Source organism: Chlamydotis macqueenii, chromosome 5 (genome assembly GCF_036417535.1).
Source record: "Chlamydotis macqueenii isolate bChlMac1 chromosome 5, bChlMac1.mat, whole genome shotgun sequence".
Taxonomy (NCBI): domain Eukaryota; kingdom Metazoa; phylum Chordata; class Aves; order Otidiformes; family Otididae; genus Chlamydotis; species Chlamydotis macqueenii.
The window spans coordinates 68,193,097-68,206,073 of record NC_141560.1 but is presented as its reverse complement, the minus strand read 5'-3'; the positions used below and the strand labels follow the sequence as shown (position 1 = coordinate 68,206,073).

The window sequence follows — 12,977 nt, the reverse complement described above, 5'->3', positions numbered from 1 at the left end:
ATATTCTTTTCGATACCATTTTCCAAGCTCTGATTCAGATCCAGCTAATGAAAGCACAGTGTCACTCATTGCAACTTTCGTGGTAGAGCACAGCTTGTTTCTACTGTCCACCTTAGTGCGCCCCTCAATCTGTGTATAAATGGGAAAAGCTTGCAAACGCTTAAGCATTTGGACCAAATTCACCGTATTCAAAGTGAAGGGAAAAAAAAAAAAAAAAGATTGATGAGGGGAAGTTCTGTGGACTTAAAATCAGTTTGGGAAACCCCCCCTGCATTTCATGTTTCTGTGGTTGTGAATTTACATCATGCTGAAGACTGAGATAGGATTTAAAGCCTTTCTGATGGCCTGTGACTTCCAGTTTATGCTAAATGATGCTAAATGATGTCATATTCCTACGTGGCAAGTACAAACAGTAGCTGTGAGAGTTGGCTGTTTATCTCATGCAAAAAGCTGTGCTTGTGCACTTGTAAAATTGGACCTGGTCCCAAGAGGTATGAGTTAAAAGTTCAGCCCAGCTGCTCTTTGCTCCACCACCAGCTTTTCTGGTTGTGTTCTCTTCCATCTGCTTTTCATAGCAGGGAAGGGATGATAATTGGATTAATCTAGTGAAAGGAGTAACCAAGGGCCATAGGTGAGTCTGGAAGCAGGTGAGAAGGTAGGGCATAAACCTGCTCAGGGAAAGGTGATTGCCCAGGGGTGAGCAAGGATAGCACCTCATGGACCAGAAACTCTAGTTCTTGTTACTCTTCTGATTCCCACCAACTATTTCTGGTCATCTACATCCTAAATCCCCTGTGGTAGAGAAGGCCGACAGTGCTAAAGGAAGTAATGAGTAAGTGGGGAACTGGTGGAGAATCGTCAGCTGGTGGAGAAAAAGTGCAGGTTCACAAATGGGAGGGAAAGTTACCTTGGTTTAACTTAGCTTTTGAGAGGAAGTAGAGGTAACTGTCAAAAAAAAAAAAAAAAAAAAAAAAAAACAACCCAAAAACAAGTAGAGCACAAGAAAATCCAGGAGACTTGTAGTAATGAACTAAAGAAGCTACGCATCAGTTGATGTTGATCAGAAGAGTGCAAGGATAGCTGATGACATCTTGCAAGCTAATAGAAAGGTGTGAGGACAGAAGGAATGATTTCTAGGTAAGAATGGTAGTGTAGCCACAGTGTAAAAGAGGAAGAGGATAAAGAGGTGACCTCCCAAGTAGTTGATATGTTGGATGTAAATTTCTCCTGACAGAAAAGTTTAAGGTGGCTTACATTTTGATTTGCCATTAATTTTCCCGTGTAAGGCATCATTGTGTTTGTTGGTTTGTAGGGTTAACCTTTAGCGTACAGCTCTAGAACCAAGCTTGTACTCCAAGCCTATAGCAGTACCCACAAAGTGCAGAAGTGTTGAGTAAATATTTTGGTTCTACATTTGCATACTAAAAATACCTCAGAAAAAGTCAAACGCTATGTCAAGATTCTACTGTGGAAACAAGTTACCAACAGTTTAGGCAGTTTCAAGTAGGTGAGTCTAGGTAGTTTGCATACAAGAGCTTAAAAAGAGCCAGGAAATAAACTTTATGGTTTGCTAATGTTGGTTTTAAATACATTGCGTAACGTTTTAGAAGTTACAGAGGAGTAGGGGAAAAACTGTTTTTTTGGGTTTTTTTTAAGGAAAATAAACAGATAAAAGAACATTTCTGTATGGCCAAACCTCTAAAATCAATTCTTAAATATGTTACTGGGACACAAAAGCATACTGGGACACCTTGATGTGTAACGAAGGGAATAGCAGGCAAGAGTGAAGTTATGAGGCTTCTTTGTTTGCCATTGTTATGACTGCTGTTGGAATATTGTGCCACATCGGCTATTCCTAACTGAAGAACAACCTGACTGATGTCCTGAGAATACGGGACTGGCAGAAAATACAGCTTTTAATACAAGAATCGAAGGGAGGCAAATCTCTTTGATTCATCAAATGGGATGTGCACGCTGCCTTTATTACAGTGAAAAAAATGTGGGGAAGTGAACTTTGATTAGAACTAACAAAAAAGCAGCATTTCAGGGTCCAGTACTGAATTGTGAAAATGAGCAAACTGAGGCTCTAAGGGAAACAGTTAACCACCTCAACAGCCTCATTATTTCACTTGGGACTTGAAAGATGGAAACATCTTTTTCTGCAGCTAGTGTTGCATGTAAGCCGTGGACAAGAAGCTTGGAAAGTAGTCTCGTGATTTCTAATTTAAATAAATAAATAAATAAATAAAACCATTAGAGCTATTAATCGTAAATTTCCCATCTAGATTTAAAACCTGTATTCACTCTACAAGGCAACCAATTGACATGCGAACATCTATGGATGCGTAGTGTTCACTTTTCCACCCAGCGGGGATTCACTTTCCAGAGTTTAAATCCTTTTTGTAGTTGAAAGGAGTTCCCCGTCACTGTAGGAGATGTTGTCACAGCAGTTGTTTTCTGCCCCCAGCTGTCTCTGCAGGCATGACCCACTCGAAAACTCCAGCTGCGTTTTTTTTTCTTTTTTTTTTTTTTTTTTTTTTTTTTTGGATGGGTCTCTGTTTCACATGTTCTCTTTGACTGGACAACTACAATCTGATACCCCTTTTAGCCAGCAGCAAGTGCTCTGGAAATAACTGCAATAGAAGTCCTTGGTATAGTTTGGTTTTTTTTTTTTTTACTTTATTTCCTCTTTTTTCCTTTTCAGCAAATGAAAAGATTGAAGACATCAATGGCTGCCCAAAAAATAAGTCTCAAATGGTAAGTAGTGATCTGTCGCTTGTGTGTTCGTGGTTGGGTATCGAGTGAGAGTGTGTGACTTCAATGTCTGAGACTTTTAAGAATAATTTTTAATTGGTTTTTCACAGTGATAAGAGCAAAAGTATGATCTGAAGTACATTAATATTACAGTTGTTGCCCCATTGTACTCCGCAGTAGTTGAATAAGGCCTTAGCATTTATCACATACTTACAATCGATATCACATTTACATTGGTATTTTATATTTTTAAAATATCACATCGTTAAGCAGGAATGTATAAAAATAAAATGTTGTTAATCTATATAGACAGTAGTATTGCAAAAGCAGAATTAAATGTTTTTGAAGTTGGATTAAGAGTTCCTGTATCCTTTGAAAAGAAACAAAATAGAAAAGCAAAACGTACTAAAAGAAAAATCAATTTGCAGACTTCGAGATGTTTTATGTATGCAACTTGTTTTTGATGGATAAGTTTTAATTTGTAAAAGAAGCTGTTATGTATCTTGCTTATATGTAATATTTAAAACCGAAGAACAAAAAATTAGACTAGTAAAATTAAAAGCATATAATAACTAAAAAGTGTGTGTGCTCTGAGTATTGGTGAAGCTGAAATTATAGGCAGAGCTTTGCGAAGAACAGGAATAATAAGAAACGGATTTTTCAAATGCATCCTGGGAGAAGAGTATTTAACATTTACGATACTTTAAAGAAGATTATTTCCTTCTGTATCTTGAGAAAACAGCAATTTTGCAGTATAAATTCTAAAACCTCCCCTTTGCATTGCCAATGCTTACTTTGGGACACGTGAATATCTGCTTTGTGTGTGAAGCTATTTTAATGTTTTTTCATTTTTACCACTGCTCCCAACTGCCTCTACCTCCACGACTGTGACTTGAGCACAACCACTCGGAGGTTAAAGATGTGATGAGAGTCTGCCATCTTAAGTCAGAAACCACACTGCGTTCTGCTATTCTGTTTTGGCTTTTTGTTGTTTCTTGGGAGATATCAGTCGTGCTCAAACCCATGGAGCAAGTGCTCTGTAGAAAGAAAGCCATCTGAAAGATTTATCGTTGCTGCTTTTTCCTGCTTTGAAGAGGTTGGTTGCTATTCTTGCTGTAGCCACAGCAGCTGCCTAGAGTATAAATAATTGAGGGAATTTTGACAATTATTATAATTTAATGTTCCACAAGTGTATCATAAGAACTGACTTTCATTCAGGACTGGAGCCTATAACAAATTCCAGGACATTGTAGCTAAAAGTCACTGTAAGTCATTATTCTCAATGAAGGAGCAGCGCTGTTCTGTTGGATCGTCGGCTGCACGCTGTGAGTTGCTTACAGGAGTTGGATCTGGTTGTCACCAGAGGCGTGCAGAGGGGCGTGTGCTGGGACAGGAGTCATGAAGGGTGCTGGAGAGAAGAGTTTTCTCTGTGCTGCCTCCTCTGAGGCTCTGGTGTTACTCTGGTTGCTCGGTCAGGGGAGCAGAGTGAGTGGGACTGTGTCCCTCGCTCATGAGGTGTAGTGCATCAGTTGTAACTAGGCGTCTGCAGCGGTTTTCCTCATGTAAGAAAACTAAGGATTATGCCTATGGCCTGCTTTTATTAAGTGTGCATGCTTACAGAGCTCTTTATCATCTTACAGTCAAAATACTAAGGCAAGAACATAATTATCTTCATAGAGGCTGTGTTCACACAATCGCTTGAAGTGTTTAAGGAGACAGCTCTTCCCCAGGTCTCTTGCATTCTAGGAAAAACGCATCTGTTACTGTTTTGGTTTGGGTTGGGGTTTCTTTTTCTTTGTTTTTAAGATACAGCAGTCTTCATCCTTTCCATTTTAGTGCACTTTCCTCTTAATATATCTTACAACCATTCTCCAGAGTGGAGGAACTGGTTTGTGCGTGGTACTTCTGGTTCAGAGAGGTGGTGGAGGCCAGGCTCTCCCGTCAGGTCAAACACTCAGCTGGGTGGTGTCTACTCTTACTTTTTCAAAGGAATCTTTCAGTTACAGTTGTCCAGATCGATGTTGCAGTGTCTGTAAGGTGGGCATCACAGATAAGTAGATTTGGGCGGGGGGGAGGCACCATAAATGAAGATTTAAATTTACTCATTAAGTAGAAATACAGTGGAGTTTAGAGAGAAGCATTCTACTATCTTCCCCCCACCCCCCCGTGGCAGTTATCTCATTTGTAGGCTCATGTTGCCATGAGCAGAGGCACATGGGAGCTGAATTGTGAGGAGCCAGCTCACGTCCAGCCAGATGTATCAGTTTAGAAGGCTGGAGCAAATCTGTGTTTTCCAAGCCCGTTAAAGGGGGTGTGAAAGGAAGTATAGTTGCTTCCATGTGGTACAATCCTAAGCCAGTAAAGCCGGCCAAATCTCAGAGAGCTCACCACAGAGCCAGGTCAGTCTCTTTGCGTTGTTGTTCCCATTGCTACAGTGTTGGAGAGCATCATACAAATTTGCCCAAATTGAGCATTAGAGGCAGCTTGGGTCTATCAGGCTGAAAGCCAGTGCTAATTAGACTTGTCAAATTAAGTTTAGTACTGCAGAACCATTTGGGACCATCGGTGCTTATCAACCTCGACCCAGTGCCAGGAATGACCTGACAGGGACCTGCAGTGGCTCTGTGAAAAATCACTTAGGTGAGAACCTGTCCCGCCTCGTCATCTTGTCTGGGTTTCTCTGCCGCGGGGAGTATCCCTGCCTTCCCTTGCTCCAGATGAGAGTTGGCTGGCTTTTATATAATCTGTTGTAGACTATTCCTTGTTCTCTGCATAAGACTTGTTTCAAGGGTGTTGGTTTTTTTTCCTTCCCAAACCACGATGGTTTTCTACCGTATATATTCCCCTAAACAAAAACCTGCAATTGTGATGATGAGTTCCAGCTGGCGTGCAGAACATCCTGTGGTTAATAGAGGATGGAGTAGTACGGAGCATAGGCTCTGGAACAAAGAAGATTTGGAGACCATCACCACAACTGCGTTTGGGTTTTTAGAATGAAGCACAAGAAAATATTGGCATGGCTCTCTTGCCTTCCTTCCCTGCTTTGCCTTCCCTTCCTCTTGTTTTTTGGGATAGTATTAGTGCTCAACATTTGATAATCTGCAGAATCTGGACTGCATAGGAGGTACTATTTAGTCCTTCTAGGTAGTGTAGATTATTCTTACTAATGTAGGTGCCTTTGTGAGTGCTGAATGTTGCCTGTTGAAAAAGGGTTTGTGTCACTTATAATAAATGTAAAATTGAGTACGTGAGTTGTTACATGCAAATATCAAGTCTGGCTCTAATGGCAGCCTGTAGAAATCTTGTTCTCTAGGGGCTGTGTTCTGTCTGTGAGGAAATATGATGTGTGCAATGGTCACAGTTTCTGAAGGACATTTCACAGTAGTGTTTTAGCACAGTGCAGCAGCTGGGCATTTTATTATCTTGTAGATTAATGTATCCTTTTTGCGTAGCACAAGGAGGGAGAGCGAGGGACATGGTTGTGTTACCTGTTACATGCAAGTGGTAAATCATAACAGATGAGATAATGGTAACGATTGGATGATGTAAGAAAAAGGCAAAGGACAAGATGTCCAGTGTCCAACACTGGCCCAGGTTGCCCAGAGAGGTGGTGGATGCCCCATCACTGGAAATATTCCAGGCCAGGTTAGACGGGGCTCTGAGCAACCTGATCTGGTTGGAGATGTCCCTGCTCCTTGCAGGGGGGTTGGATTGGATGGGCTTTAAGGGTCCTTTCCCACCCGAACCATTTAATGATTCTGTGTTTCAAAGATCAGAATATTAACGTGGAGAGCAAGGTGAACGACAGAGGAGATCCATATTAGCTAGAATAGCAGTGACAGGGGAGAGAGCCAGGTAAAGAAAGTTAATTTTGAAAACATGGACTTGAAGGCAAAGAAGAGAGGAGATATTTGCAAGTGAAGGGATGTGTTGGCAGACACAGATGATGGTTGAAACACAACTGAAGATGGAGCTGGAAGAAGGGGTAGAAGAAGTAGCAGCAGTGTGTCTTGTAGGAGAGACAGAGGGGTTTTGCCACCTTGAATGTAAGGGTAAGAAATACTGAATGTGGCAGTGGAAAGAGAGAAGACGTATCTCTCTATATATATTTAAGAATGAAGTATGAGAACATGCTAATGAGAAAATAAAATTACTTTTTCCAAGGTTCAAAATAAATTAAAAAAAAAAATCCCAGAGTATGATATTCTAGAAAGAACTAAAATGCTAGGTGTGGAAGTCTGAGAGGTGATAACGCGTTACCCTTGTTATTGAGGCCTGAAGGAGTGGAGCGGCAGCAAAGCTGTCGCTGCTGAAGGGAAGAGGATGGGGGAATCTGTAGGTGGATAAAGGAGACTCTCGTCTTCCTGTGGTAAGCCTGGGGAAGTTGTGGGACACCCAGGACAAGAATGTGGAGCAACAGGAAGGAATGTAGGCTGATCCAACACCACAGTTCCCTCTTATAAATAGAGTAGCAAATAATTGTGGTTCTCATATGGGTTTGCGGTTGGCTTTTATTATTTTTAAGGATGATCACTTTGTATATGTAAGTATCTGTGTTGTCAAATAACAAAGAGGAGGGTTTTTTTTGTGTGTGTGTGTTGACCGGAAGTTTTTCAAGAATCATCCCTTTCTGATGCAGATATCGAGCTGTACTAGGAAAATAATACTATTCAGTCTTTATACTACTGTGTTTGCTTTTTTCGTGCAAACATAAAGAATCTTGTAGCACAGCATGGGTCAGGACCTGCATTTCTTCCCAAGGAACTGATGGAAGTCAAGATGAAGGCTGTGTTTTCAGTGTGTTCACTTTGTTTGCAAGAAAACCTTACTCCAGTGATGGCCATTTGATTCTTATTTTAATATTTGACTGATTTCTTCTGTTCTGAAAACAAGCTGTTCTGTTCTGCAATACCCAGAGTCAAAGAACAGTTTGTATGAAAATTCTCCAGCCTGGTAGGGACCCTGGTTGTGAAGTGAGTAGCGCTGAAAGTTTTAATTCAGTTGTGGGAGCCAGATGTCTGCTTCCCTCCTCAGTGTGACCCTTGCCAGCTCCATCCCCTGCTTTACAAACCCTTTTTTATCGGAGAGAAGAGTATGAGATGTTGAAATTACTGTTTCTGTGTATGGCATATGCTATACGTACTTCTGTGTGCTTTTTCTCAAAGAATTGAGATAATAAATGTGAATGGTGGTGTAGTATGGCCCATACTTAAAGGGTATAGCTGGGTACACATCAATGAGTTGGCTGGCAGGAGTAATATGAGCTGAAACCTTCTGTGTTACCTGAGCAGCTAACCATGTGTGTGTAGTGTCCACTAAGTGGGTGAGCTGATGTATTTTGTATGACTGCTGGGGAAGGGAAAAAAAAAAAAAAGGAAAAAAAAAAAAAGAATAATTTAAATATTTGTACTTAATTGTATTTTTCTCATGGAAAATAATTCTATCTTTGCTCTTCAAGAGGAGGCATCCACTTTAACCTGCTCCTCTAAACATTTTGAGCATTGTTATACACCCAGTGTTGTCTAAATGTTGCCATAGCTAGCTGCAATAAATCTGCAAGGCTGTTGCTCCAAACCTCTCTGCGTTGGTGGAACTTAAGTCTGGTTGCTTGGCCACCCGTTCCCCAAAGCCAAGGAAGACTCTGCTGCTTGGACATGCACTGCTAATTCAGGGGAGCAGCTCTGCCGAGAAGATCAAAAGCATCACAAGCATTTTTTTACCCCCCTCTGCAAATTCCTGGCACAGGGTTTTTGAAGACGTATCCCAGTGGTTAAATATAGCCATATATTTTCAAGTTATCCTGCCCCGAGGTTGTTCTGAGAGATGTAGCAAAGGGAACTTTTCCATCTTCTGGTAAGCCTTCTCCTTGCTTTGCTTGGGGAGTTTGTATCTTTCTGTCAGTATATGCTTAGAAATTTAATCTGTTTTAATGTTAATGCAGTAACAAATGGGTATCTTCTGGCCTTAACCCATGGTATGTTTCCTCACAGCTGAAGGCTGGCTGGAGGGGGAAACGTTACCCGGAGCCATGCCAGACTGGCCGGTGGCAGGCACCAGCTTAGCTCCTTCAACTGCCTGTGGAGGCACTTGGCCAAATCTTGAGTTTAGGAATGTTTGAAGAATTTTCTCTAAGCGTCCTGTGTTTCTGTTGGTCATGTATGGACCCGTGTTGTCATGTAGACAAGAATTATTTACTACAGCGGTGATCTGCCAGGTTTCTTGTACTTTAGTGTTCTTCTTCCTCAATTTATAATGACTGTTGCTCCTAAATAAGATTTGTTTCACTGTCTCTATTTTTTTTTTCCAGAGATCCAGACTGTTGTTATGTTGTTATGCTTACATTTGTGTATTGTTATCAGTGAGACAGGCGTGGTTGGATCATAGGTTTCTATGTTGCAGAGCTTGCGGTCTAAATAAAACCGCAAGCCACCCCCTCATTCCCAGCATCGCCCTCTGTAGAAAATGACGTACCGATGTGGAGATCTCTGTGTCTTTCACGTACGTGAAAGGCCCTGTTAGATGCAGTGGATTGTACTAAGTTCACCGAGACTCTGTTGGCGTTGAATTTGGTTCCGTGAGCAAAAACTGTGCTCAGATTAAATTTTACGTGGAGTCTGTCAGGGATGAGTTGTGGTTTTTATTCAGGATTAACTTTGTCTGAGCCTTTTCTAACTAAGGAAAAAAGGTTAAATTCATTTGAGGACAGGTGGAAGTAAAATTTCAATTTATTCTTCTCCTTTCTGTTTTGTTCCTTTTTGTTTAAAAACAGCGTAGTGAAACGATATGTAGAAGAGGAATATGACAAATTCCTCGGTCAGCTTTATGATGTGAGAATTAAAGCTGTTTGTATGGGAATTGCTTCTGGTGCCTCAGTCTTTGGTGCTTTTTACAGGATACGTAGTACTAGGCTCTTCACTCTGGAGTATGTGAAGCAAATCATAGCTTTTACAAAGCATTATACAGCTGGAGAAATAAACTTTTTATCTGTGTCTTGTCATAAGTCTTTGATTTCCAGCCATTGCTTATACACTCTAACTGTATGATAATGGTTATTTTAATTGATTAGGCTGTGAAGGTAATAAATATCAATAAAAGTTTATTCTTTTACTTTTTATGTAGGATTATTTTTATATATTTAGTGTCTGAGCTAAACAGTACTGTTGCCCTAGTCCTAAGCAGTTATGCAGGAGAATATCAGTAGGAGACGTTATCCAGGATCCAGGTGCGAGGAAGGAGGGGGCACATGTGTGCCGGTGCTGCTCCGGCCAGCGGAATAAACCAGTCAGGAACGGGTGAAGCTGTGACCCTCGAGACAAGTATGCACGTTGGCCAAGGCGGAGAGGGTACGCTGCACCTGGGAACGGGCTGCGGCCGTAGCTCCCTTCCCGGGGCTCTTTTTTAGAAATGAACAACTGTCAGTGACTGGCTATATTTCAAGAGCTCCTTCTCGTGGCACAGCCATGAGATGGCCATGGCTACTGATTTCATTGCGTGTATTTGAGTAAACAAAACCGGGCCGTTTGCCGGTGTCCTGTCATCCCACTCGCAATGATGGAGAATCTGTAATTTACTTACATTACTTAATTTCTGATTGGTAGGTTATTTTATTTTTACAATTAATCGTTGCATGGGCTACAGCAGTATTAATACAAAACGTTTTTTTCTGAGGTAAAGGCTCTGTTTGTGATACAGTGTTCTGTGCAGTACCTTCTACATGAGTTTTGTTAAATTCTGGGTTACTGCCGCAGATTGGCGTTAATGATACACAGAGCCTTCAACACCTCAGCTGGTGTTTGGGGGAATAAACAGCGTACAAGAGCCAGCACTCACTGCATAGAGTGGTTTTAGTGTCAGCCCTTCCTTTTAAGCATTTATGCTCTTATAAAAATACTGCTTCATGTAGAATTCATGGATGTTTTGGGAACACGCCCAGCTTCAGTAGATATTGATCGTATTTTGTGTTTAATCCCAAGTGCACACCACTAGAAACATAACTTTCAGTCTGGAAGCCTCAGGTAGGAAAGGGTCTCCTGCGAACAACCAGGGAAGGTGGGAACGAAGCATTCCTGGAACTCGCTGGCCCCTTGTTATGTACGTACTGAGTACAGCCGTGGTTCCTCTCCATCTGCTCCTGTCTTGAGTTATACAGAAGCAGACGTACGATTAGTGTGGTATCTGCTCAAATCTAGTCGGGTTTCTGTTGAGATCAGCAAAGAGCTTCATCTGCATCCAAAATTCATGATGCTCCAGAAGCAGGATACTCTGTTGATATTTGTTTTGCAAAGTTGAACTTGTTGCTTTACTAATCCTAATTTAGGACATCTCAAATTAAGTTATTGCCCACGCTGTCCTTTTCTTTAAAAACCCCAAATAATGCAATTTTAATAGAGAGGGTCAGCTCTTCACGTATCTGTGAAAACAGTGTACCCACGATTATAGATTTTTTTCTGTGGCTAGATCTGTTACAACCTGGCTTCAGAATATGGATTAGCTTTATTTGCCTTTATGCTACATCTGTTACTTCAGTTCTAAGATATCCACCAAGTTCTGTCAAAACCCAGAAAATTAATTTTGAGAGACATTTTTATCCAAGTAGTCAGGAGCAGCATAGGAATGCTTGGTACAACGTACTATTTTCTTTAAGAAAGGATACATTTTGACTGGGATAACTACAAATGAAGATGTATTTTAAAGAAAGCAGTAATAGTTAGTATTTATGTCCTTCTGGGGAAAATGGAATTTGTAGTTTTGCGTGGGACTTTCTTATATATAATTACATTTAGGAGACAGTGCAAATGAGACATTATTTGAGGCGAGTACCCTCCCTCCCCCCAAACCTCTGGGGTTTTAAGGATTGTCAGTGTAATGACTTAAGATGTTAAGGCTGTTCCTACACTTTGACATAAAAATATTGAGCATAAAAAGCTTGATCTGAAAATACAGACAAGGAATACATTTTGCCTTAAGAAAGAGCTTGCTGTAAACAGCTCTTTTAGGCTCTTTCCTTGTTTCTACGTTGGATGTGAAGTCTACTGGACTATTGCATAAGAGTTTGTGAAACTTTAAAAACTTTCCCATGAGATCGATCTTCTTTTTCTCCTTTGAAAACGAATATACTGGCCGTAACGTGGAGCCTCAAATTAAATGGAAAGCACTGGTTTCAATATAAGTTGTGGGTTTGCTGGGTAAGCTCATAAAAATGCCACATCTATCACTGTAAAAGTTGGGAGCAGGGGTCTTGCATCATAACGTGAGAAACTTCCCATGGTTTCTAAGAGAAGAAACGTACGGTAAGTTTAATTCTGCTTTTTGTTTGAGAAAAACATCTGCATCTGCCGCGAGGGCAGCATTAGTTGTAATTTACCTTGTGTATTTGACTTGGCAGAGTGGGACATACAGCTTTGGCTGTAGACAGTTTCCACGTTCGACTCGTTGTCTAATGTTCTACGTCTACGTTCACGTTCTACGTCTATCGGTGCCCACGTACGGGTCTCCATTTACGGGTTACAGGCTGAGGATATTTGTTTGGGTTTTTTTTTTGTTTCTGACGTGCCCTATTCTGTTTATACAGGCCAAGGCATGTTTCCTACCTCCTCTTCTTTCTAGCACTGACAAGAATAGAAACTGAAATTGCTCTTGTATGACAAGTGTGCGTCTGGTGGGCAGTGTTGGTGGAAATGCATAATTACTGTAAGGTACATTTGAGAACAGAGGGAAATCTGAGTTATATACCTGGGAAAGTAGTAGTCTATTACTAAAATATAGTAATAGACTATACTTTAAACTATTTATACATAACAATTCAAAACTGCTAATTCATTTGATGCTTTTGGCCAGGAAGTGTAACAAGGCAAGGCTCAGCTTTGGACACTCCTGGTAATGCGTCCGAGTGCGATAATCACTGTGGATGTCTGTCCTTGGTTTTCCTTCTCCTTTTGCACAGCTTTTCCCTGTTTTGGGTAGGCAGGAAGTGAGAGCATCCAACTGCTGTCTTTCCTGCTTTGCTTCTGTTGGGTTAAACATTGCTGGCAAAGCAAATGAGAAATCAGAATTGGCAGCCAAAAAGCAATTGTAGCTCACAGTGAAAAAGGAAAGGTACACTCCCCTTTGGCAAATCCAGTCTCTTCACATCTGCTTCAAGGGTTTAAGCACTATGTGAACCCAGCCAGGAAAGGACCCGTAGGGTCTCGGTGATAGTTTGCTGCTGAATATCGTAATTTCAA

The 12,977-nt window shown here is 41.0% G+C and overlaps 1 protein-coding gene across 6 annotated transcripts in view; it reads left to right on the top strand.

Moving 5' to 3' along the window:
• The window catches only part of NAV2 (neuron navigator 2), a 220,714-nt gene that overhangs the window by 63,651 nt on the left and 144,086 nt on the right, over positions 1–12,977 (top strand). For all 6 annotated transcript variants that reach the window (XM_086748544.1, XM_086748545.1, XM_086748542.1 and 3 more), the window contains exon 3: positions 2,705–2,757. In XM_086748544.1, the coding sequence (XP_086604670.1) occupies positions 2,705–2,757 (53 nt within the window). The remainder of the gene's footprint in view (positions 1–2,704; positions 2,758–12,977) is intronic.